At 35.5% G+C, this 19334-nt stretch overlaps 1 protein-coding gene across 3 annotated transcripts; it reads left to right on the top strand.

Annotated features, from left to right (window-relative positions):
* Window positions 1–468: 468 nt before the first annotated feature.
* rgs14b (regulator of G protein signaling 14b) lies at window positions 469–18233 on the top strand. 3 transcript variants are annotated; one of them, XM_043222147.1, is made up of 20 exons: window positions 469–607; window positions 1184–1205; window positions 4039–4208; window positions 5169–5261; window positions 5372–5515; window positions 6733–6924; window positions 7001–7118; window positions 7211–7254; window positions 7336–7527; window positions 7708–7784; window positions 8702–8828; window positions 9331–9406; window positions 9659–9711; window positions 9803–9905; window positions 9982–12309; window positions 12412–12480; window positions 15955–16040; window positions 16172–16249; window positions 17756–17812; window positions 18001–18233. In XM_043222147.1, exons 1-15 carry the CDS (start codon window positions 563–565, stop codon window positions 10245–10247), a joined length of 1722 nt encoding a protein of 573 aa, XP_043078082.1. In that variant the 5' UTR covers window positions 469–562; the 3' UTR covers window positions 10248–12309; window positions 12412–12480; window positions 15955–16040; window positions 16172–16249; window positions 17756–17812; window positions 18001–18233. The 3 variants fall into 3 exon arrangements, with proteins under 3 accessions (XP_043078082.1, XP_043078080.1, XP_043078081.1); XM_043222145.1 differs by having other exon boundaries at window positions 9656–9711; XM_043222146.1 differs by having other exon boundaries at window positions 9656–9711; window positions 12409–12480.
* The last annotated feature ends 1101 nt before the right edge of the window (window positions 18234–19334 follow it).

Here is a 19334-nt window from a genome sequence, read left to right as displayed (position 1 = left end):
TTTGACTAATTTCAGAAGAGCCCTCATTTCCTCATCTCTCTATTGCCAAGCACATGGAGTTCCTGCCATGCTAGCCATTAGCTGAAATTCCAGTAATGACTTTCAAATGTTGGGTTGAATCATCTCAAAATGATAGACTTGATTGTGTTCGATAGAAACTTGATTGACATTCACCAACAGAAGTGCAGCGGTATATTGGTCATGATTGCTTGAGCGATAATATTTTATCTAATCTAAATGTGCTCTTTCAGAATCCCGTACAACAAATGTTAAATGTCACAAATACACAATCATTTCTTTTCAGTGACCCTTCTTTTGCAAAAATGTAATTTTTTCATTTTGTAATGATGGAAGAACTGCAACCATGATTTCACTGTATAAACGTTCAAAAAAGAGCTCTGCCTGAAACATGCCCACACTTCCTCTTGCGGCATGTTACCATGGTAAGACTTCCTGTTCAAGCAGGAAGTTATATTGTGCTCAGAGCACATCTCATACGCACATCAGAAACAACTTACTCATGCACTCATTAATAATCTAAAGTACATGAGAATCGAAGGATATGTCTCTGAAAGGGAACAACAGTGGGATATCCAACGGACTTAAGGTATGTTCAGAGGGCATGACACCGTAAAGGTGTGTGCTGCAAACAGAGTACTGCCACAAAATATGAATATGATATCGAGAATGCGCTTGGTAACAATTAGCTGACTATTTTTTAGTCTTAGCAGCACAGGCTCAAGGCTAAAAGTGGCCTTGAACAAGCTAATGCTGAGTTACTACTTTCTTTCATTCAGGGTGAAAAATAATCGTTTTTTTGGGCACTTCTGCCTGATTCTTTCCTGCACAACACTGGGGATGTAAGCTCTACTGTATTATCCTCTGCGAATGAGAAGATCAGAGAACAATAATATCCGTTAATATGCAATTTGGGGGGAAAATGAGCAGCCATTTTGTCTCACAATTGTGTGTCACATTTTGTTGCTTGCGAACGGAGAGCTCATTCCCTCAGTCTGTCTCAATCGCCTGTAGGCATTGAATCAAACGACATTCATTTCTAAAGAAATGTGCTTCAGCTGAGTCTGAAATGCCACAGATGACTGTACGCCGTGATCCAGCATATATATTTTTGATTAGTGTACTTTATTACAACTCTGATCAATATTGTTTCATTTTCCCACAGACTCTGGCTGTTTCAGATGGAGGTGAGTTATGCATTAATAACGGTTTTTAAAAGGGGAGATGGAGGATGGATGATATGTTGCTCTCCATTAAGGCATCAGGGGAAAACTGTGTTTTCATACTTTACCCACGTGGCTGTTGAACATACATCTAGGTTAAACACTTTACCATTGACCTGTTTACATCCGGTTTTGGGGGGCAGGTGTAACCACATCAGTTTCCTCTTTCTGTTCAATTGTCATAATGAGACCGGGAAAGAAAAAACAGGTAGGCAGGCAGGCAGACAGACAGTCAGACGTATAGAAAGTCACGTGACTGTCTGGAAGTGAGGACAATTATCGATAGCACTAGTATAATCATCAGGCGCCTGATGCTAGTCATCAGTGTGCCTCTAAATCATGCTTGGGAAATTCCTCTACTGCATTTCAATGCCACACAAGCAAGTGAAGTGCCGGAATAACGGAAGAGAGCTGTAGAAAGTGTCAATAACAGTTTTTTTTCTCATAGCATTTACCCCAGCGAGACAGTTTAGCAGCGCACGAACATCATTGGTGCTGAAAAAGAAGCGTCAGATTGATGAGCTGATTCTTTAGCATGTCTCACACATTCCCACAGCCCGAGGTAGACAAAGCAGGGCTAAATTAGCTCATGCGCCCATTTACAAAAGATTGAGATTGACTGACTGACATTTTTTTTTTACTGTATTAAATGCAGTGCTTTTGATTTGACATTACATTAAAATAGAAAACATGAGTTATCTGAGTTTAAAATAAGATGAATTGTGAAAAAAACTATTGTAAAAATTGGTACAATTCACACAGTTATACTCACAGACTTTTTGTAAAACCAACATCCCCTTATAACTAAACACATCGAATTTTATTAATATATGTTTTTACATTTCCTACATAATACTTTACGTAATATATTTTTCACATAAAGTGGGACAGATTCACAGAATTGTTTCTTTTTCTTTTTTTGTGATTTCAAGATTATATTGTTCAGATGAAATTTTACATTTAAATATTTTTTTCTGGTCAAATTTTGTTGTTTTGTCCTCGTTAGAAAACCGTTTAATATGAGCTGATCAAGATTTGAAGTTTTTGGAAGATTGTTGCTGGGTTGTACTTGTCTCATCAAGGCCTACCAGGTCAATCACCAGCGTATAGTTCATCTGATACATCATTTATTAAATCAACGACCATACATGACGGAAATGGTTACTTTAGAAAAAATGTAAAAACTAGTACCATGATAAAAAATACACAGGCTACCATTATTTCATGTCAGAAAAAGGTACAAAAACTGTGGTGTATACACTTTCAGAAAGTACTAATAATTACCATTTTGGACTAATATGTAGCTACATTTTTAAAGGGATCATGATCCCTTTAATATGCACCTTTCAAGGCTAAATACCTTAAAAAACTCTGTGTAATGTCTAGATTTAGTTCTTTTTAATTCTAAAGAAAATGGCGAAAAAAGCAACTGGAGCAATTCAATGTTGATGGTTCACTTTAAACTTTATTATGTTTATTACATAATTAAATTGAACTGAGCCACAGCCCCAAAAACTGGATGATTTGAAAGAATATCAAAATTCAAAACATTTCTTACTGGTTTTCCAACATCTAATAGCTATATACAGCAAGCTGACTATTTCACTCAGCAGACAAAAGCAGAAGTGGTGTGAGCAGTATGCCTTAGCGACAGCTAAATTTTTTTTCTGAAAGAACATTTATGAATAAACACCCTTGTTATAAAAAAAGTCCAATTTAACAAGCAGAGTCAATATTATGAAAAATAATAGGCTTTTATACCCACTAATAGCCCTATATCTTAGTGTTATTCCAAAATTCTGTTTATTCTATTGCCTTTAAAATGTGGTTCAGTGTACTGCCCAGCATTTATGGTAAACTAAAATCTACTTTGTAGGAATAGTTCACCCAAAAATTAAAATTCTGTCATGAATTACTCACTCTTGTGTCATTTCAAACCTGAAAGGCCTTCTTCGGAACACAAATTAAGATATTTTTGATGAAAGCTGAGCGCTGACCCTTTCATTGAGCATTTTCAAGGTAGTAAGGACATTTTAAAAATAGTCTATGTGACATCAGTGGTTTAACCATATAATTTTATGAAGCCATGAGAATCCTTGCGTGTTACTCTTGTGAATATGCATTGAAGACTGACACGGAAACCTAAAAATTGTTTTCCTTTTTTTTGGCCACAAAAAGTGTTTTTTGTGTTCTGAAGATGAATGAAAGTGTTATGGGTTTGAAACAACATGAGGGTGAGCCATTAATGACAGAAGTTCAATTACTGGGTAAACTATCCCGTTAATGTCATTTTTTAAAGCTTGCATGCAGTGTATTTAGCTTAACACAAGTTAAAAGTTAAACGGTTACTTCACCCCAAAATGAAAACTGTGTCATTAATCACTTACCCCCATGTCATTCCAAACCCATTAAAGTTAGTTCGTCTTCAGAACACAATGAAACTTTTTTTGAATGAAAACCTGGAGGCTAGTGACTGCCGAGTAATGAACCCTGTCAAGGTCCAGAAAAGTATTAAAGACATTGTCAAAAATAGTCCATCTGCCATCTGCCATAAGAAGCACAGAGAGTACTTTTTGTACGCAAAGAAAATAACGACTTTATTTAACAGTTGCGGCGAACACCGAAAAACGTACGTAGTCAGGTTTGGAGTGATTAATGACAAAATTTTAATTTTGAGGTGGAATAACCCTTTTACACATAACACAATGTACTTGAAAACGTTCTGATTTAAATGTGCGTTAAAGTTGGAAACAATAATAAATGCTCTATAACGTCTTTTTTGTCTCATGGGTGATAGAACTGAATGTTTTGGACACAGATGATCGCTCAGTATCACAGTACTCCAGCAGTAACACCAGTCTGCCCACTGTGCCCAGTGAAGGGAGTAGAGGGGTCGGTCAGGTGGCCAGCTGGGCCGTTAGCTTCGAGAGGCTCCTGGAGGACCCAACGGGAGTACGCTACTTCACAGTGAGTAAAGCCACAGCAGTGAGACTGTATATTTATTGACACATCAATGGACTTTAAGGGGAGATATTGATTTGTTTACTGTGAAGGCTTATTTCACAAATAGCTGTTAACTGTTTAAATGGGCAGGATGGATGCTGGAATAAACTGTGTACAATGTCTAGATTTACTTCTTTTCAATACTAAAGAAAATGGCCAAAAAAACAACTGGAGCAATTCAATGTTGATGGTTCACTTTAAACTTGATTACGCACCAGTTAGAACTCCATTTAATTGAACTGAGCCACAGCCCCAAAAACTGAATGATTTGAAAGAATATCAAAATTTCTTGCTGGTTTTTCATTATCTAATAGCTACATACAGCAAGCTGACTATCTCGCTCAGCAGACAAAAGCAGAAGTGGTGTCCTAGAAATAAGTCTTTGCTTCTAGTTTCAAAGTGTACGCGTCATACAGTTCTGTACTTACTCACTTCTTAATGAACAGAGTGCCGCTGAGAGCTGCTGCCATGTTGCTCTGCGCTCTCATTTGTTTACCAACCACGCAGAGCAAGTAATTCAACCCCAATTCATTGTGAAATGTGTAAAATCAGAAAAAGGGAGGTGAGGAGGAAAACAGCCCACGGTATGAGTCACTGTAATTATAGGGAAATGAGGAGGTGTGGAGAATGTTTTAAAGGGAGGACTGGAAGAGAGTTTGTGGGGGAAAGGAAACATTCAGGCGTTTAGGTGAGAGAGCTCTGAGATAGATAAACCTCTGTGAATTCATTTGGTCGCCAACGGAGATGCCAGCTAAAACCAGAAATTAAACTGTTGCCTTGTTTTTAATAATAATACAGGTGATGGTAATTATCATGTGTATATGCCCACCAACGCATGCAGTTCATCTAAATTTGAGGCATAGTCTTAGCGTTAAAGAGATAGACTGTCCCAAAAATTAAAAAATGTGTCTGTATTCACCACAGGGATTTCTGAAATCTGAGGTCAGTGCTGAGAACATCTTGTTCTGGCTGGCATGTGAAAAGTTTCGCAAGATACCTGTCCATCAAACTGAGCAGGTAAATATCGGTGTTTTATATCTATCCATTATTATCATTCTCATTCTCATTGTTTCTTTAAATGAATTCATATAAATAACATAAATATTATGTATGTTTTCTCACCCTAGCTTAAGAAAGAGGCATCCTCTATTTATAACACTTTCCTGTCCAGCAATGCAACGTCTCCCATCAATATAGATGACAGGGTACGAGTCGAGGAGAAAGATGTACAAAATCCTCATCCTGACATCTTTCAAAAAGCACAACAACAGGTATGCGATGTCATACCTTAAACCTGTTGCCAGATGGTAAAGCTAAATTAAATAATTTCAAATTCATATATATTATATTATATAGCTTTCTGGTCCTAAATGAATTGTTAAAATTTGAACCATTATTATTATATTATTCTCTATAGATATTATGTTGTTTTAGAAAACTTTCAATCATGACCACTAATCAAAATAGATTTTAACAGCATTTTAAACAGGATAGAGAATTGACTATGTTGCCAAATAAAAAACAAACAAACAATCAGCTACTCAAAGCTACTTATTATTATTTATTTTTTTTTTTTTTTTTTTAGTAGTAGTAGTAGTAGTAAAGTTGTACCACCCATTTTTTTACTTTACATTTCTAGTATATACCTCAAGCAAAACAAACAAACAAAAAATAAATTTAATAAATGAACTATGTATATTATTGAAGATTTGATTAATGCTCTATCACGGTTGTTAAGCATCTTTGCAAAATAGGTCTATTTAATTTTTATAAGTTATAATACAATAATGTTTTTACATTGTATTCAAGGAATACATTTTTCTTATTGGTTGTTTTTAAGTTATGTCAACAAATTCCTAAAAAATACTTACAATTTTAGTACCTTAATCAATCAAACCTTTAATCAATAAATCAATTGATAAAAAAAAAAAAAAAATAAAAAAATAATATATATATATATATATATATATATATATATATATATATATATATATATATATATATATATATATATATATTAATATTTAGGAGCCCCTGCTCATCCCGATTTGACATGCTCCATCTACATGACGCAATTAGAAAAACTAGAACATTCCCATTATAATCAACAATGTTGTCTTCACCGTAAGCAGGCATCATCTTGAGTATCTTTTTCATTCAATTGCAAATACTTTCAACAACAAGACAATAAAAAAATCATTTTTGCAACAACTGTCTGTGAACAACTTTGCTCTTTTATGAGGCAAAAAAGCTTATGTGTCATAATGAAAATATTTTTTCATTAAGTAATAGAAAGCGACAAAGATATCTGTTGTGCTATTCGGGGGTGAGTCAAACCACTTTAGTTGAAGAACAGACAGCAATCATGACTCAATTATCCAGAGCTACTAAAAGCAATCAAATCAAGAGCCGACCCTCCTTTGACTCCCTCTTGAACAGAAGTGTCCTTACCTATCCTATACTCTCTTTTCCCTCTCCCCCCTTCAAGATCTTCAAACTGATGAAGTTTGACAGCTATACTCGTTTTGTGCGCTCACAGCTCTATCAGAGCTGCATGCTAGCGAACGTAGAGGGCAGGCCTCTGCCGGGGCTGGACTCTCGCGGCAGACCCATCACAGCAACAAAACCCACCAGCAGCAATTCTCCCAAAGAGCAAGTCAAATTTGATAGAACTAAAGAGGTACGAATTTCTCAAAATGTGCAAATGAATATGTTTTGTCCTAATAAGAGATTCATTCGAGTTTGTCATTTTCCAGAGGTTAAAGATGAAGCCTGGAACAGCAGATGGTGATGATGTGGTAGAGAGGAGGAAAGTCAATCTGCAAGGCATGATGGGAAAGGACAAGCGCAAAGAGAAGAGAGGGTCTTGGGGAGGTGAATTATTGATGTCAATATGAGACAACGCGAACAAAGGAGAAGCCTTTAGACTTTAGTCTAATAAATTCTCTGTCCTCTGCCATTTCCAGAATCACCTATCAGCTTCAAAACTGGACTTGTGAAGAGTTTGGAGGTAACCTGCCAGAAAGTCTACTAATGCTAGTTTTATATCATGCTACATCAGTAGCAGCTCATATCAATACTGCTGTTGCAGGTTGAGAAATTAGTTGCACGTTCTGCAGACGGAAGGGTAGATAAGTACTGCTGCGTCTTCCTGCCTGATGGTACAGCTTCTCTGACCCCAGCCCGACCTGGCATCACAATCCGCAACATGCTCACCGGACTGTGTGAAAAAAGAGGCCTTCCTCTGTCAGACATCATTATTTATCTACATGGCAAAGATAAAGTAAGAAGTGTGAAACATTTACATGTGCATTACCAGTCAGAATAGGAACACGTTTTACTTTTTGATTTAAAACCTTGAGACAGATAAAAAGTATGTCTATATTTGAATTTCTTTTTTAAATCAGAACTATTTTATATTATGTGTTTCTTATTGTTATTCCATATCGGTTGTTATGTATAGCAACCACTGTCACTGGACCAGGACAGCTCTGTGCTGAAGGACCAGCAGGTGTTTTTAGAACTGAGGGTCACGTTTGCGTGAGTGCTAAAAATTATTATTATTTTTAATTAAAATATAATTTTGTGCACAAAAAAAAATCTGCTGATAGTCTATCCAAAATTCTGTTACTCACCTTCATGTTGGTCCAAACCTTTATGGCTGCTTCTGCTGTATGCAAAAGAACGTTGATTAAAGAACAAAGCTGTTGTGTTTACAACTGTGGCAATGAGTGCTTATCAGTATCGACTAAACTCTGGATTTTCGAAAGTATGTGAAATCTTTATAATTTGCAGCATAAAATCTTTAAAATATGTACAAGAGTTAAACACACCAGTCTGTTATTGTGGTGACATTTCCATGCCCCTAAACATGAGATTCCACAAAATGAAATGTGATTGGTTGCTTTCCCTGTCAGTCAAATGACCTCTTGGGCAGGTCTTAGTCATTTAAAGGGAATAACGTTTCCAGAGTTTCAGCCATAAGTCTTAAGGCCTGATTACAGGAAACTAAGTGCATGATTGTACTTTTTGTCCAGCTAAAGTCAATGTGAACAAAAACTGTTTCAGTGAGGCTTTTAGGGTCTCTTAACTACTTGCTTATTAGCATGCATGTTACTAGAATATTAGCTATTGATTAGTAGTAATTAAGCACATATTAATGCAGTATTCTACATGACCTTATTCTACATCCCTAATACCCAAACTTAACAACTACATTATTAACTATTAATAAGCGGCAAATAAGAAATTTATTGAGGGAAAAGTCATAGCGAATAAATGTTCCCTATTCTAAATTGTTACCCAATATGCTTTAAAATATCTTTTGTGATTCACAGAGCGCAGAAGAAAGAAGTCGTATAGGTTTGAAACCACATGAGCGTAGATGATGAATGATTTTTGGCTGACCCAAACAATCTGTTATGTGCACATTTGTTTGTGTTATATTTCTTGTACAGGGTGAAGGTAGCCTTCACAGGAAAGACGGTGGCCGTTGTGGTAAAGTCCAATAAGACGCTGCAGGACGCCCTTGCGACAATGCTTCATAAACATCGCCTGAGGTCACAGGATGCCATTGTCAGCATGGTGAGGGGAGGATTAGAGTGACCGGAAAAACAATTTCATTCTTTGTTGAAAGTTAATAGTTTGACCTTTTCTTATGGACCACAAACATGCAGGGAGACTTTCACAGGTTTTCCTGTTTCTCTTGTTATAAAACTGCAGCTGCAAAAGTAGGACAGTACCAGTACTGTACAAATCATTTAACGGTTTTATGTCCATCAAAAGCTCACAACCCGGAAAAACTCAATAAATTTAAAATGCAGAATAAACCTCTGTAGTATTCATTATTGTAATGTATAGTAACTTCAATTCAAAATTATTCTTTTCACAATAGTAGAATAAAGAGTAAGGGTATAGAGCCTGCACAATCGAAGGCTCTCACTCTAACGTCATGTTTTTTATATATAACAAATGTAACATAGTCATTTCTAAAAATTTGAATGAATAAATACAATCAGAAATTGCAATGATTCAGCCGATATGTCAGTCGTGTGCTAACATGTTTTATTCTGTTTTCTATTTTCAGAGTGGAACCGGACAGATAATACATATGAACACAGTAGTCACCTCTCTGGCCAATAAGACACTAATTCTAGATAAAGGTATGTAAAAATTATATTTCAAATTCTACATCTGTCAAGTTTTACACCAGCTATATATAGACAGATATAGATAAGTAGATAATAGCCCTGTAAAGCACTAAACCTGTCCCACACTAGACTACATTAGATGTGTCATATGGATTAAATGCATCAGTATTTCTACAATGGGAAATTTAGATTTAATTTTCTTCCCTGGAATCAGTCTTGTTAAAACAGCCCACTCTAAGATGAAAACTGAATTCTCTCTAGCAGGTGTTGATCAGGCCAGCAGCCCCAAAGGGAACTTCTCACCTCCTTCATTTCAAGTGAGTCTACAGCTTCAGGATAGCAGAACTCACTATCTTGATTTCCTTCAGTCCTTTTTTGTGGTATAACATCTTATGCATCTGCCACCAGGATCGGAGAGGTGCTGTGGACGCAAACATGTTCCCTCCAGGGATTTCCAGATCAGCTGCCCGGCAGAAGAACCCTGGATTGAGGAGGACCTATGACATGGAGGGTAATGGATGATTATTTAATTTCTGTTCTCTTGGTCTTCACCCAATCTACGCATCTAAATTTATTGGGACTTTCAGGTTTGGTGGAGTTGTTAAACCGAGCTCAGTGCTGCAGTGCAGACGATCAGCGAGGCCTCCTGAAGAAAGAACATCTAATGCTGCCTCAGTTTCTCCAGTTACCCCTGGAAGAAGTGGAGGAAACTGAGACAAGCAGATCACTGGAGGTGTCCTGCTGCAGTATGGGGTCTCTCGAAGTGGACTCTCCTGCAGAACAATCAGACACTTTAGGGAAGGAACAATCAGAGAATGAATGCTCAAACCCAGCTCGAGAAACTGTGGTGTGAGCTGAACAGACCTGTTACATCTTTTGCTTCAATGATCTGTCACAATGGAGCATGAAGAACAGAGAAGAATGATGTTTCAGCAATGTAAAAATTGCTTCTGTAATGTTGGACAATAGTCATTAGGATTTTTTTATAAATGCAAAATGGAATATTGTTTACAGTAGATGTAATTCTGCACATGTTATATATCCAGCTGCTTGTATTTATTTTAAAATGTTTCAAAAAAGAAAAATGCATTCTGTGTTCATGAAGACATTGCACACTTGGCAACATTAGCTAATGCATTAGTTATCAGGAAGGAACAGGTTTCAAGAATTTATTAGGCTGGATTCATTTTAATTTATAAATGTATGAATGTGCATTTAATATTAAAAACATATTAGTGTATGTAAAAATTGACATTAATATTTTAGGTCTTTATTGACTTTATTAACAGTTTCCTTAATGTAACATTTCTAGGCAAAACAGGATATTTAAATTTTTGTGAATGTGATATTTTTTTCCTTGAGTGGATCATGAAAAGTAATGTTCCATACTGTGGCTTCATATCACAATGACTGGAGTTATGGAAGCTCAAGTTCACCCTTAAGTGCATCTAATGTACCACTGATTCTGTAATTAGGACCAAGCCCTGAGGGTGATGTAAGTTTCTGTGAGATGTCTTATTATTCCTCTTAAATTTGAGTCAATGGCAGCCCTATGAAAGCCAAATAGGACAATTATGAAAAATGGCACAATTATAGTGATTGTAATGAAGAGTAATATGACCAACTTTGGGGTCTCTAGGACCTACTACTTAAAAAATGAAAAGTTATAACTTTTGAAGCCTTTATTCTAGAAGTTTTTAGTACACCTAATTTCTCTCCTCAAGGTGATGCAATTCATTATTATAAACCATCTTAAAATGTACTATATTCCATTTTTTCACACTTCTTTCAAATTTAAACCAATTTGAGACTCAACACTAAACAACATGTTGATACTACCTTTGTTCCAATGGGTCATGGGGCTGGTGGGGGCAAAAACTTTTGAAATGTTTGTCAGAAAATCCTGAGCTTTGGCGGTATTGATTGACAACTTGTCCTGAATACCTGAGACTTTGTACAAAATGTAATTTGTGAAATATTTCTTGATTTATGCTGGTCCACTACTTTTAGGCATGCGGTATGAATTAATTTATTTTTTCGCTTCTTCTACAAATCCTTTACACTTTTGTTTAAAATCAGTTCCTTTTTGGTGCAGCTTCAGATAGTTCTGGCAGTCCTGTTATACAAAAGCATATGCATTTTTTGTGCCTTTAAGATGCACACTGCAGTCCCTTGAATTGCTTCCTGTGACATTTGACATGCTTGTTTTGCTTGCTCTACATGCAGTGCTTACCGTAATTTCCATTGCTTGCTGTATTTGTTGTGTTTGCTGTGCTTTCATTGCTTGTGCCTGCTATTTTCTAGCCCCTTTATTTAGTCAAACCTGTTCCTGGTGGTTTGCGTACGTCCACTATAACACATGAGCCTAAATTAAAAACTATAATTTTTTTAATTTCATGCTGATTTTAATGGCTTAAAAGATTGATAATGTCTGGGTTTCTGCGAGAAGATTTCAAGGTTTGTTGGGTTTCGCTCACTCATGGTGTGTGTTCTGAAGACATGCAACTGCCCCGGGGTGAATAGAGAGAGAATGACAGAAATGGAAGGAGGTAAAATAGAGGCAGGGAGAAAGAAAGAGCTAATGCATGGAGTGTGCTGCGCTAGTAAACTTGATGCTGATGGTTCCCTAGGCTTTAATAACACACACACACACACACACACACACACACACACACACACACACACATTTTCCCCTAGTGCACCTTGTCCTCAGGAAAGTCTTCATCGGGAACATTATTTTTATGGTCTCTGAATGGATATCGTGTAGTGAAGTAATCAGACTCAATCAGATGACCAGCCCCCAAGCAAAGGCACAGATAGGAGGAAAGAAAAAGTGAGAGAGAGAATGAGAAAAGAGAAGGGATGGGAAGCCAGAGAGAGAAAGAAGACTGAAGGGAGGGAGGCGAATCTGCGAGGTGAGGATTTTGCCTTACATCACTGAGCATGTCTTTGTGAGGATTCGATTGCTACTGTTCTAACGTGTTTTTTAAAGGTCTATTTTGTGTTGTTTCAAGCAGAACAGTGCTGCACAACTGCGTGTCTGTCCTCAATGAGTGTACACTGAAATAACAACAGGTTTCTTGAAGGTAAGACCACTTTAACAAACTCCAATGTGTTTCTCTTATAGTTTTTATGTCAATTTTAGCTTATACACCAGATTTGCATTTAATTTTGTGTTTTAATATTTATTTATTTTATGAATCATTTTTTTAGTCTGGGGTGTTGATGTCATTTTAACCCTGTGTGTGTGTCAGAACCAGAACAGAATCAAAAACCGAGAGTCTGCCACACACACACACACACACACACTTGTTTTTCTTTCACACTGGGGACTTTCCATTGGCTTTTGTTGTTTTTAATACTGAGCTAATGATATGTCATATCCCCTAACCCTACACATAACCTTTTTCAGTTTCATGTAGATGTGATTTTGCCTATTATTTAACCGTTTTTCATCTTGGGGACCATTAGCCACCATAATATAGGTGATTGCAAGTTTTACTGTCTTTTTAGCCACACTTGGCCCCTACATTGTAACTAGACACAGACACACAGCAGCTGAACCCAACTTCAAGGTTCATTCAAATTTGCCAAATACGATGTGTATATGACTAAAGACATGTAAATTGTCTTGTTAAAATGTACTAGGTGTCATTCTTTCTCAAGTATGAAATGCTATACAATGTCAAACTGTCCATCTAACCATGGCTAATATGTAGTTGACAGTGTGAAAAGTAATTTATTACTCGCTATGCACAGAGGTGTTTTGGTGCTGTTGTTGTATTAGAAAATACATTATGAAACATTATGAGGTCCAAAAGGTGTACCTAGGTGTATAGTCCTATCCCAAAATTCAATGATTACTTAAAATCAAATAAACTTTGTAGTTAATTTTCTTAAATTGATTTGCATAAAACTAAATAAAACATGGGATGAATTAGATTGAGAGGATGATACTTTCTGTTCAAAACTGATCTGAGATGAATCATTAGATTTAGTTGGCTTGGTTTATGGAACTTATTATCTTGACTCATCTGCGAGTTAAATGTCCACAACGGAAATGTAAAGTACATAATAAAGACAATTTTGAAAAACATGAATGATTCAGTGATAGGGTTAGGGTGAGGTCAGGCAAGGTAAATGAGTCAAGCTAATCATTTTCCATTACTAATATCAATAAACTCAAACGGCATTTTTGTAATCGTTCTCCAGAACACTCTGCACAGGCACAAAGTTTACCTTGCTCTGTTTTTAAAGATGAAAAATCTAATTTTGAGACAGGGGTCCCTGTAATCTAAACCCACCCTGGAGGGACACCGCCCGTCACATTCATTCCTTCATCTGTCAGGCTCCTGGTACCGGCTTGTTGCCATGGTAATACCGTCTGGTGATGCAGTCGGAAGAGCTGTAGAGTCCTAATTGGCCCCAGTCCTTGGTGAGGTTTTGAATAGCTCTTTCCGTGCCACGCTCTTGTTTAGAATAAGTATTGAATACTGATTAAGGATTCTGTTTTAAAGATATATACACAAGACACTGAATTGAGATGCAGGAGGAAAACGGAGGCAATTTTCCTTTTAGATTTCCTCTCACTTAATATTTGCATCTCATTTGAAAGCACTCTCGCACTCTCTATATATCTAGCTATCTATATCTCTATTTGGTAGTCTTTTTTCTGCCAGGCAAATACACATGCATGCAACTGGGCCGATGGTTTGATGAGTCACCATATGCCGACATATGAGGTTAGACGCCTTTCAATTGGCGATCTTCAAGTTGATGTGATATTTCAAGTGTCCTGCATGCAGAAACACTAAGGACAGGAACAGGAACCAAATACAACAAAAATAACCAAATATGGGCATACAAGAGGGAAAACTAGGTCATGGGAAACACAAACACAAACCTGACAACAGTTAAGTTTTAATATTATAAATGTTCAATAAATGTTAATATTATAAATGTATATAATATACATGTTTAATATTAATAAATAGTTAATCAAATAACCATTTAGCAATTAATTATTTACACTTACATACTGACCTTATATACAGTTAATGAGAATATTAATATTTGTACTTTTTGGGGGTTTTTTGTAAAAAAATGTTTCTAAATTTTATCATAAACATTGAATTTATTTAGAACTGGTCACAGCAGACTGATAACCGTCCTTTATATGCAATATGCTACAGTAACAATCAAGCCATTTACTACGTGCATGGAGCTGATTGGTCACTGCACAACTTTCTTTGAAAGCCTCCTCCTCTCCCAGCTCCACCTGTCTGAATCTGCTATGGGATTTTTTAATGCCTATTTGTGCAGCATCAGTCTACTTGTAGCAGTGTTAACAGCAAATCTCGTCCACCGAAACCAAATACATTAACAAAGTCTTATCTATTAACATGCTAAACCTTCTGTAAGTTGTCGTGATTGAAGTCAACCCTATCTTAAATTATCTTGAAATAATATGAATAAAAAATATTAGTTTTATATGTTTTTATTTTTTTTTTGATTTCCTATGTGCATACTGTACTTCAAGAGGAACGATATGGAATTGGTGTTTTATAAACTACTTGGATTCATCATATTATATTGTACCTCCGCTGCTTTGATTCAAAGCTCTGTCTATGCACTGGTCAATGTATGAGCTATCAAGTGTTTGCAGCTGAAGAGGTTTGAGAGGTGTTGATGAGTCATATCAGTGAATGGAAAGACTAAGCAAATAGACGCAGTCAGCCTAGGTTTAGTTTGCCAAAGCCTGAGATTATTAAAGGCATTTATGCAGTCAAGGTTCTGAGCCGTCAATAACAATGCAGGTTCAAATCATCTCATATAAACAGAATGAGCCCAGAGATTATTTATTTGAAGCTCAGATGGCGTTCGTAAATGCATTTAACAAACATCAATATTTCTACACAAGCAGTTTTAGATATGTGTGCAGAAGAAGAAAAATAGCTAGTCACAAGCTTATTTCTGCTTCAAAAGCCTGAAGTTTGCCTCCCTTTTCAATTCTGCTCCACATTTTGGATCGTACAAAACAGATCATAACTTAAATGGAGCAATAGTTTCTTAAAAACTTAGTACTTTTACTAGAATAATAAAATGTGATTTTTAACTTTTACTGAAAAATCTGTAATTATTGAGCAGCATCTGGGTCACAAAGATGAATAAATAAATAAATAAAAATAAATAAATAAATATGACGTAGGCACCATTCAACATGAAAATTTAAAATCTTATTGTTTTGACGTGTGCTTTCAATGGCGCCTTTTTACCTCACAAATGTCTTATTCTCAGCTACGCCTACAGTACCTTGTCACGGGATTCCCGCCAGAAGCAATTTGGAATCAGTTTGTTCGGTGACAAATATTCCACAGAGACATGGTACAAAAAGTTATGAAAATGAGCCAGGCTTCTAAAGAATACCCATAATCTCTGTGGACCAATTACAGTTATCAGCCTATCAAACAAAAGAGTGACATTCAGAGATGAAGACTGTTCTTTGTGAAGTATTATCATGGCTAATGTTGTTGTTCTCGATATCTCTTTCATATTTTCAGATAACCAATAGCGTTGACTGCATTATATCTAGAGACACAGCTGATTTCCCTCCTAAAGTCGAGACATGGAAAGGACAGAGAACAAAGTGAGTTGAGGCTGAAGCAAAGGCTGAATACAGAATACAGAGGAAGCTGTCCTAATAGAAAACACAGATGTTCCATTTGTTGAAGCAGAAGATTTTTTGGCCTTAACCCATTTTATTTTCATTCCCCCAAGGTGTCCACCATCTCCCCGCAAAAACAGACAGTAAAAAATAGATCCAAGTCTACAGAGGAGGTACAGCAAGCCAAGAAGGTAATGGATTTTCAGAATGCTAATGTCACATACATTTCAATTTGAACCTCATTTTTATACTCATTTTGACTTTTGTAGGAATGGTGCATCAAATGAGATGATAATTCAACTGTGTGTTCATTTTCAGCTTAATTTTTTTTTAAAAGTACGTTACTAATCTCACTGTTTCACACACACAGTGCAATTAAAAAAGGGTGTAATGTACAAGCGGTGTGTCACTCTACTAAAGATTTCAGCAGCTGTCCAGCACCATCTAGTGATGTGGTCGAATAATCTCTGAATGTGTGTGTGTGTGTTTGTGTGTGTGTTTGTGTGTGTTTTTACTCAGGGACAAAGTCTCTCTTTCTTTAAATGTACAGTGGCTTAAAAAAGGAAAAAATGGGAAAAAGTATATTTATAAAAGATATTGTTATTATATTTTTATTTTATTTTTATATTACAGTGCTTTGATGCAACCTGTGTTGTTAAAAGCGCTATATAAATAAAAAATGATTGATTGATTGATATATTTTATTATATCATTCTTTTTAATAAACGAAATATCTCTGCCTCTCTGTGAGTGCATAGTGACAGCCTCTTTTGTAAAAAATAATTAATAAATAACATCCAATATCCAAAAATTAAATAAATGTATTATTAATAAAAACATTAGTTGTTTTTAAATAATAATAATAAATATTGATACCACTGCTAGTCCAAGTATGTATGAATATATGTATGTATTTATTTATTTGGCAGCACTTTATTTTGCTTAATTGCATTCATATTACTAATTACTATTGCTAGTTAAGCATATATTAATGCCTTATTCTATATGACCTTATTATACATCCCTAATCATACCCAATATCTAATCTTAACAACTATTTAATTAAGCTTTTAGAATAAGAATTTATTGAGGAAAAGCCAAAGCTAATAGTTAACAAGTTTTATAATTTATGTTTTTATTTCTTTGATCGGTAGTGACATCATCTTTCATAACAATTCATATGACATTATGCATTCATAAATAATGTCATCCCCTCTCCCATCCATCCATCCATCCATCCATCCATCCCATAAATAAATATTATTGATAATAAAAATATTTAATTTTATAAAAAAATTTCATTGCTAAAAACCCAACTGTTATTTTAATGATAATAATAATAATAATAATAATAATATTTTTTTTTGTGTAGATCTGTTGTCCTTATAATTAACTTTATGTAAAAAAAAAGGTCCGTCACTGAGCAAAATTGTACCTTTAATGTGTCAGAGGGTCAATTGACAAGTAGATGAAATTTATTAATGCTAATTATATCTTTAATAGTAATCTCTTTGTGTTAATATGCACCCTCTAATGGTAGACAAGGTGTAAAAATTCTTCCTCAACTCGAAGCAAAAGCAATATTTTTGCACATTTTTGGAGAGCGCATGTCCTCATTTAGGCAGAGTAAATGTGCATGTGTTCAGAAATCCTCTTACTGCTTTCTAAAGTCTCTCGTTTTTGCCCTCTTGCCACAGGCCTTTCATACACCACAAAAATCTCTTCCGGCTAAACCAGAAACCGAACAACTAGAGGTAAACACGAAATGACGGATTATGGGCCGCTTTAGAGCTTGACTTTGAAAAAAAAAAAAATTAGATCAAAGATTAGACCCAAGACCAGTGAGAGCCGCTTGTGCTGTCAGCGCTGCTTTATTATGTGCTTCATGTTTGTGTTTAATGTCCTCGATTACATTGTGTCTAATGTGTTGTATATTTTATAGGAGACCTCAGAACTGAGTGCCTCAACAGAGGAGTTCAAATGATTGCTGGATTCAAACTTCGGGGCTTTGAGATTTAGACAGATCAACTGGAATTATGGGTAATAACAAAAGGATGATTCAGTGTCTCTGTTTTACTTTAGTTAGCATAGAAAAAAACAATAATCACGTGTCGCTTCTTGAATTTGTACGAGTCTGAAAATGTTGGTGAAATAAATGCACAACTGGATATCACAGCGAATTGTGTATGTGATCCATTTCAGCACGTTCATACAGTACATATACACAGCTGTACTGAGTTGTAAAATAATCAATTAAACTTCAACTAAAAACTAATTTTGGTATGACATTCCATTCACATTCTCCCTTTATTATCCCACATGACAGCGTCATATAATACATTTTTCTGTTCATTCCTAATCTATTCATTCTCTGTCGATATGTCCTGCATTAGCAAATGTCACAATTCATCTCTAAACACACCGTGCCAGCATTATTATATCCACACGTGACACTGATTCAAAAAAGAAAAAAGAAAAAATGTAAAATCACGATTGATATATGATTATAAATAAACTACGAAGTGTAAAGATATCTTTTACACACCGGTTGCAGCATAAAAACAAAGCTGTAACAATGCATCCGAGTCGGTTGAAAACTGAATATGAATATGTGGTGATTCAAATCATTTGAGAAGTGAACTTTTTATGAATATATCTTTTATGGGAACCAACTGTCCTTACAAAAGATTCTGTCTTCTTTGTCTCTGTATTATGCATATTAACATTCATGGCGTTGTTTTTTTTACACTGGCGACCAAGAAAACACTGCATCATTGGTGTTTTAAGCTCCAACTGCTGGCAGAAATTGAATTTGCATTTATCATGTAAGCTGCTTTTGTTTCATGCATTTGTTTTATGTAGTGAAGCTTCACAAATCTCAGGTCAGACCATTTTGTTTTTGCATCAGAAATCTCAAAATCATATAATTCAATTTAGATGAAAAAAAACTTGTGCTGCATCTTTGTTTGGATCCTGATTAAAATACCGTGGTTGCCCCTAATTTTAAATGGAAAGACCACAGACAAACTTTAGAAAATAACCATAGTTTTAAAAACCCCTTTCCCAAAATGTATCGCTTGTAAATAAATAAACAAAATATTAAATAGTATAAAAATTCAAAATTAATGACCGTACATAAGGAGTTAACCAACTTTAACCCATTAAAAAACACCAAAAAACATTAAGTACATTGTTTCAAAACTTCTCACGCTGTTAATTACAATAACTAGCTCAAAAAACAAAGGCTTGAGATATGACTTGGAGTTCATCATAGAG

Source organism: Puntigrus tetrazona, chromosome 21, assembly GCF_018831695.1.
Source record: "Puntigrus tetrazona isolate hp1 chromosome 21, ASM1883169v1, whole genome shotgun sequence".
NCBI classification, from domain to species: Eukaryota; Metazoa; Chordata; class Actinopteri; order Cypriniformes; family Cyprinidae; genus Puntigrus; species Puntigrus tetrazona.
Note: the sequence above shows the minus strand (reverse complement) of the source record. Positions and strands in the feature narration are given on the sequence as shown.

Coding starts and splice junctions, on each gene's coding strand:
- rgs14b (XM_043222145.1), top strand. CDS start 563: ATGTCTCTGAAAGGGAACAACAGTGGGATATCCAACGGACTTAAG. Junction 7,119..7,210: donor GAAGAGAGGGTCTTGGGGAG/GTGAATTATTGA, acceptor TGCCATTTCCAG/AATCACCTATCAGCTTCAAA. Junction 9,407..9,655: donor GACACTAATTCTAGATAAAG/GTATGTAAAAAT, acceptor AATTCTCTCTAG/CAGGTGTTGATCAGGCCAGC.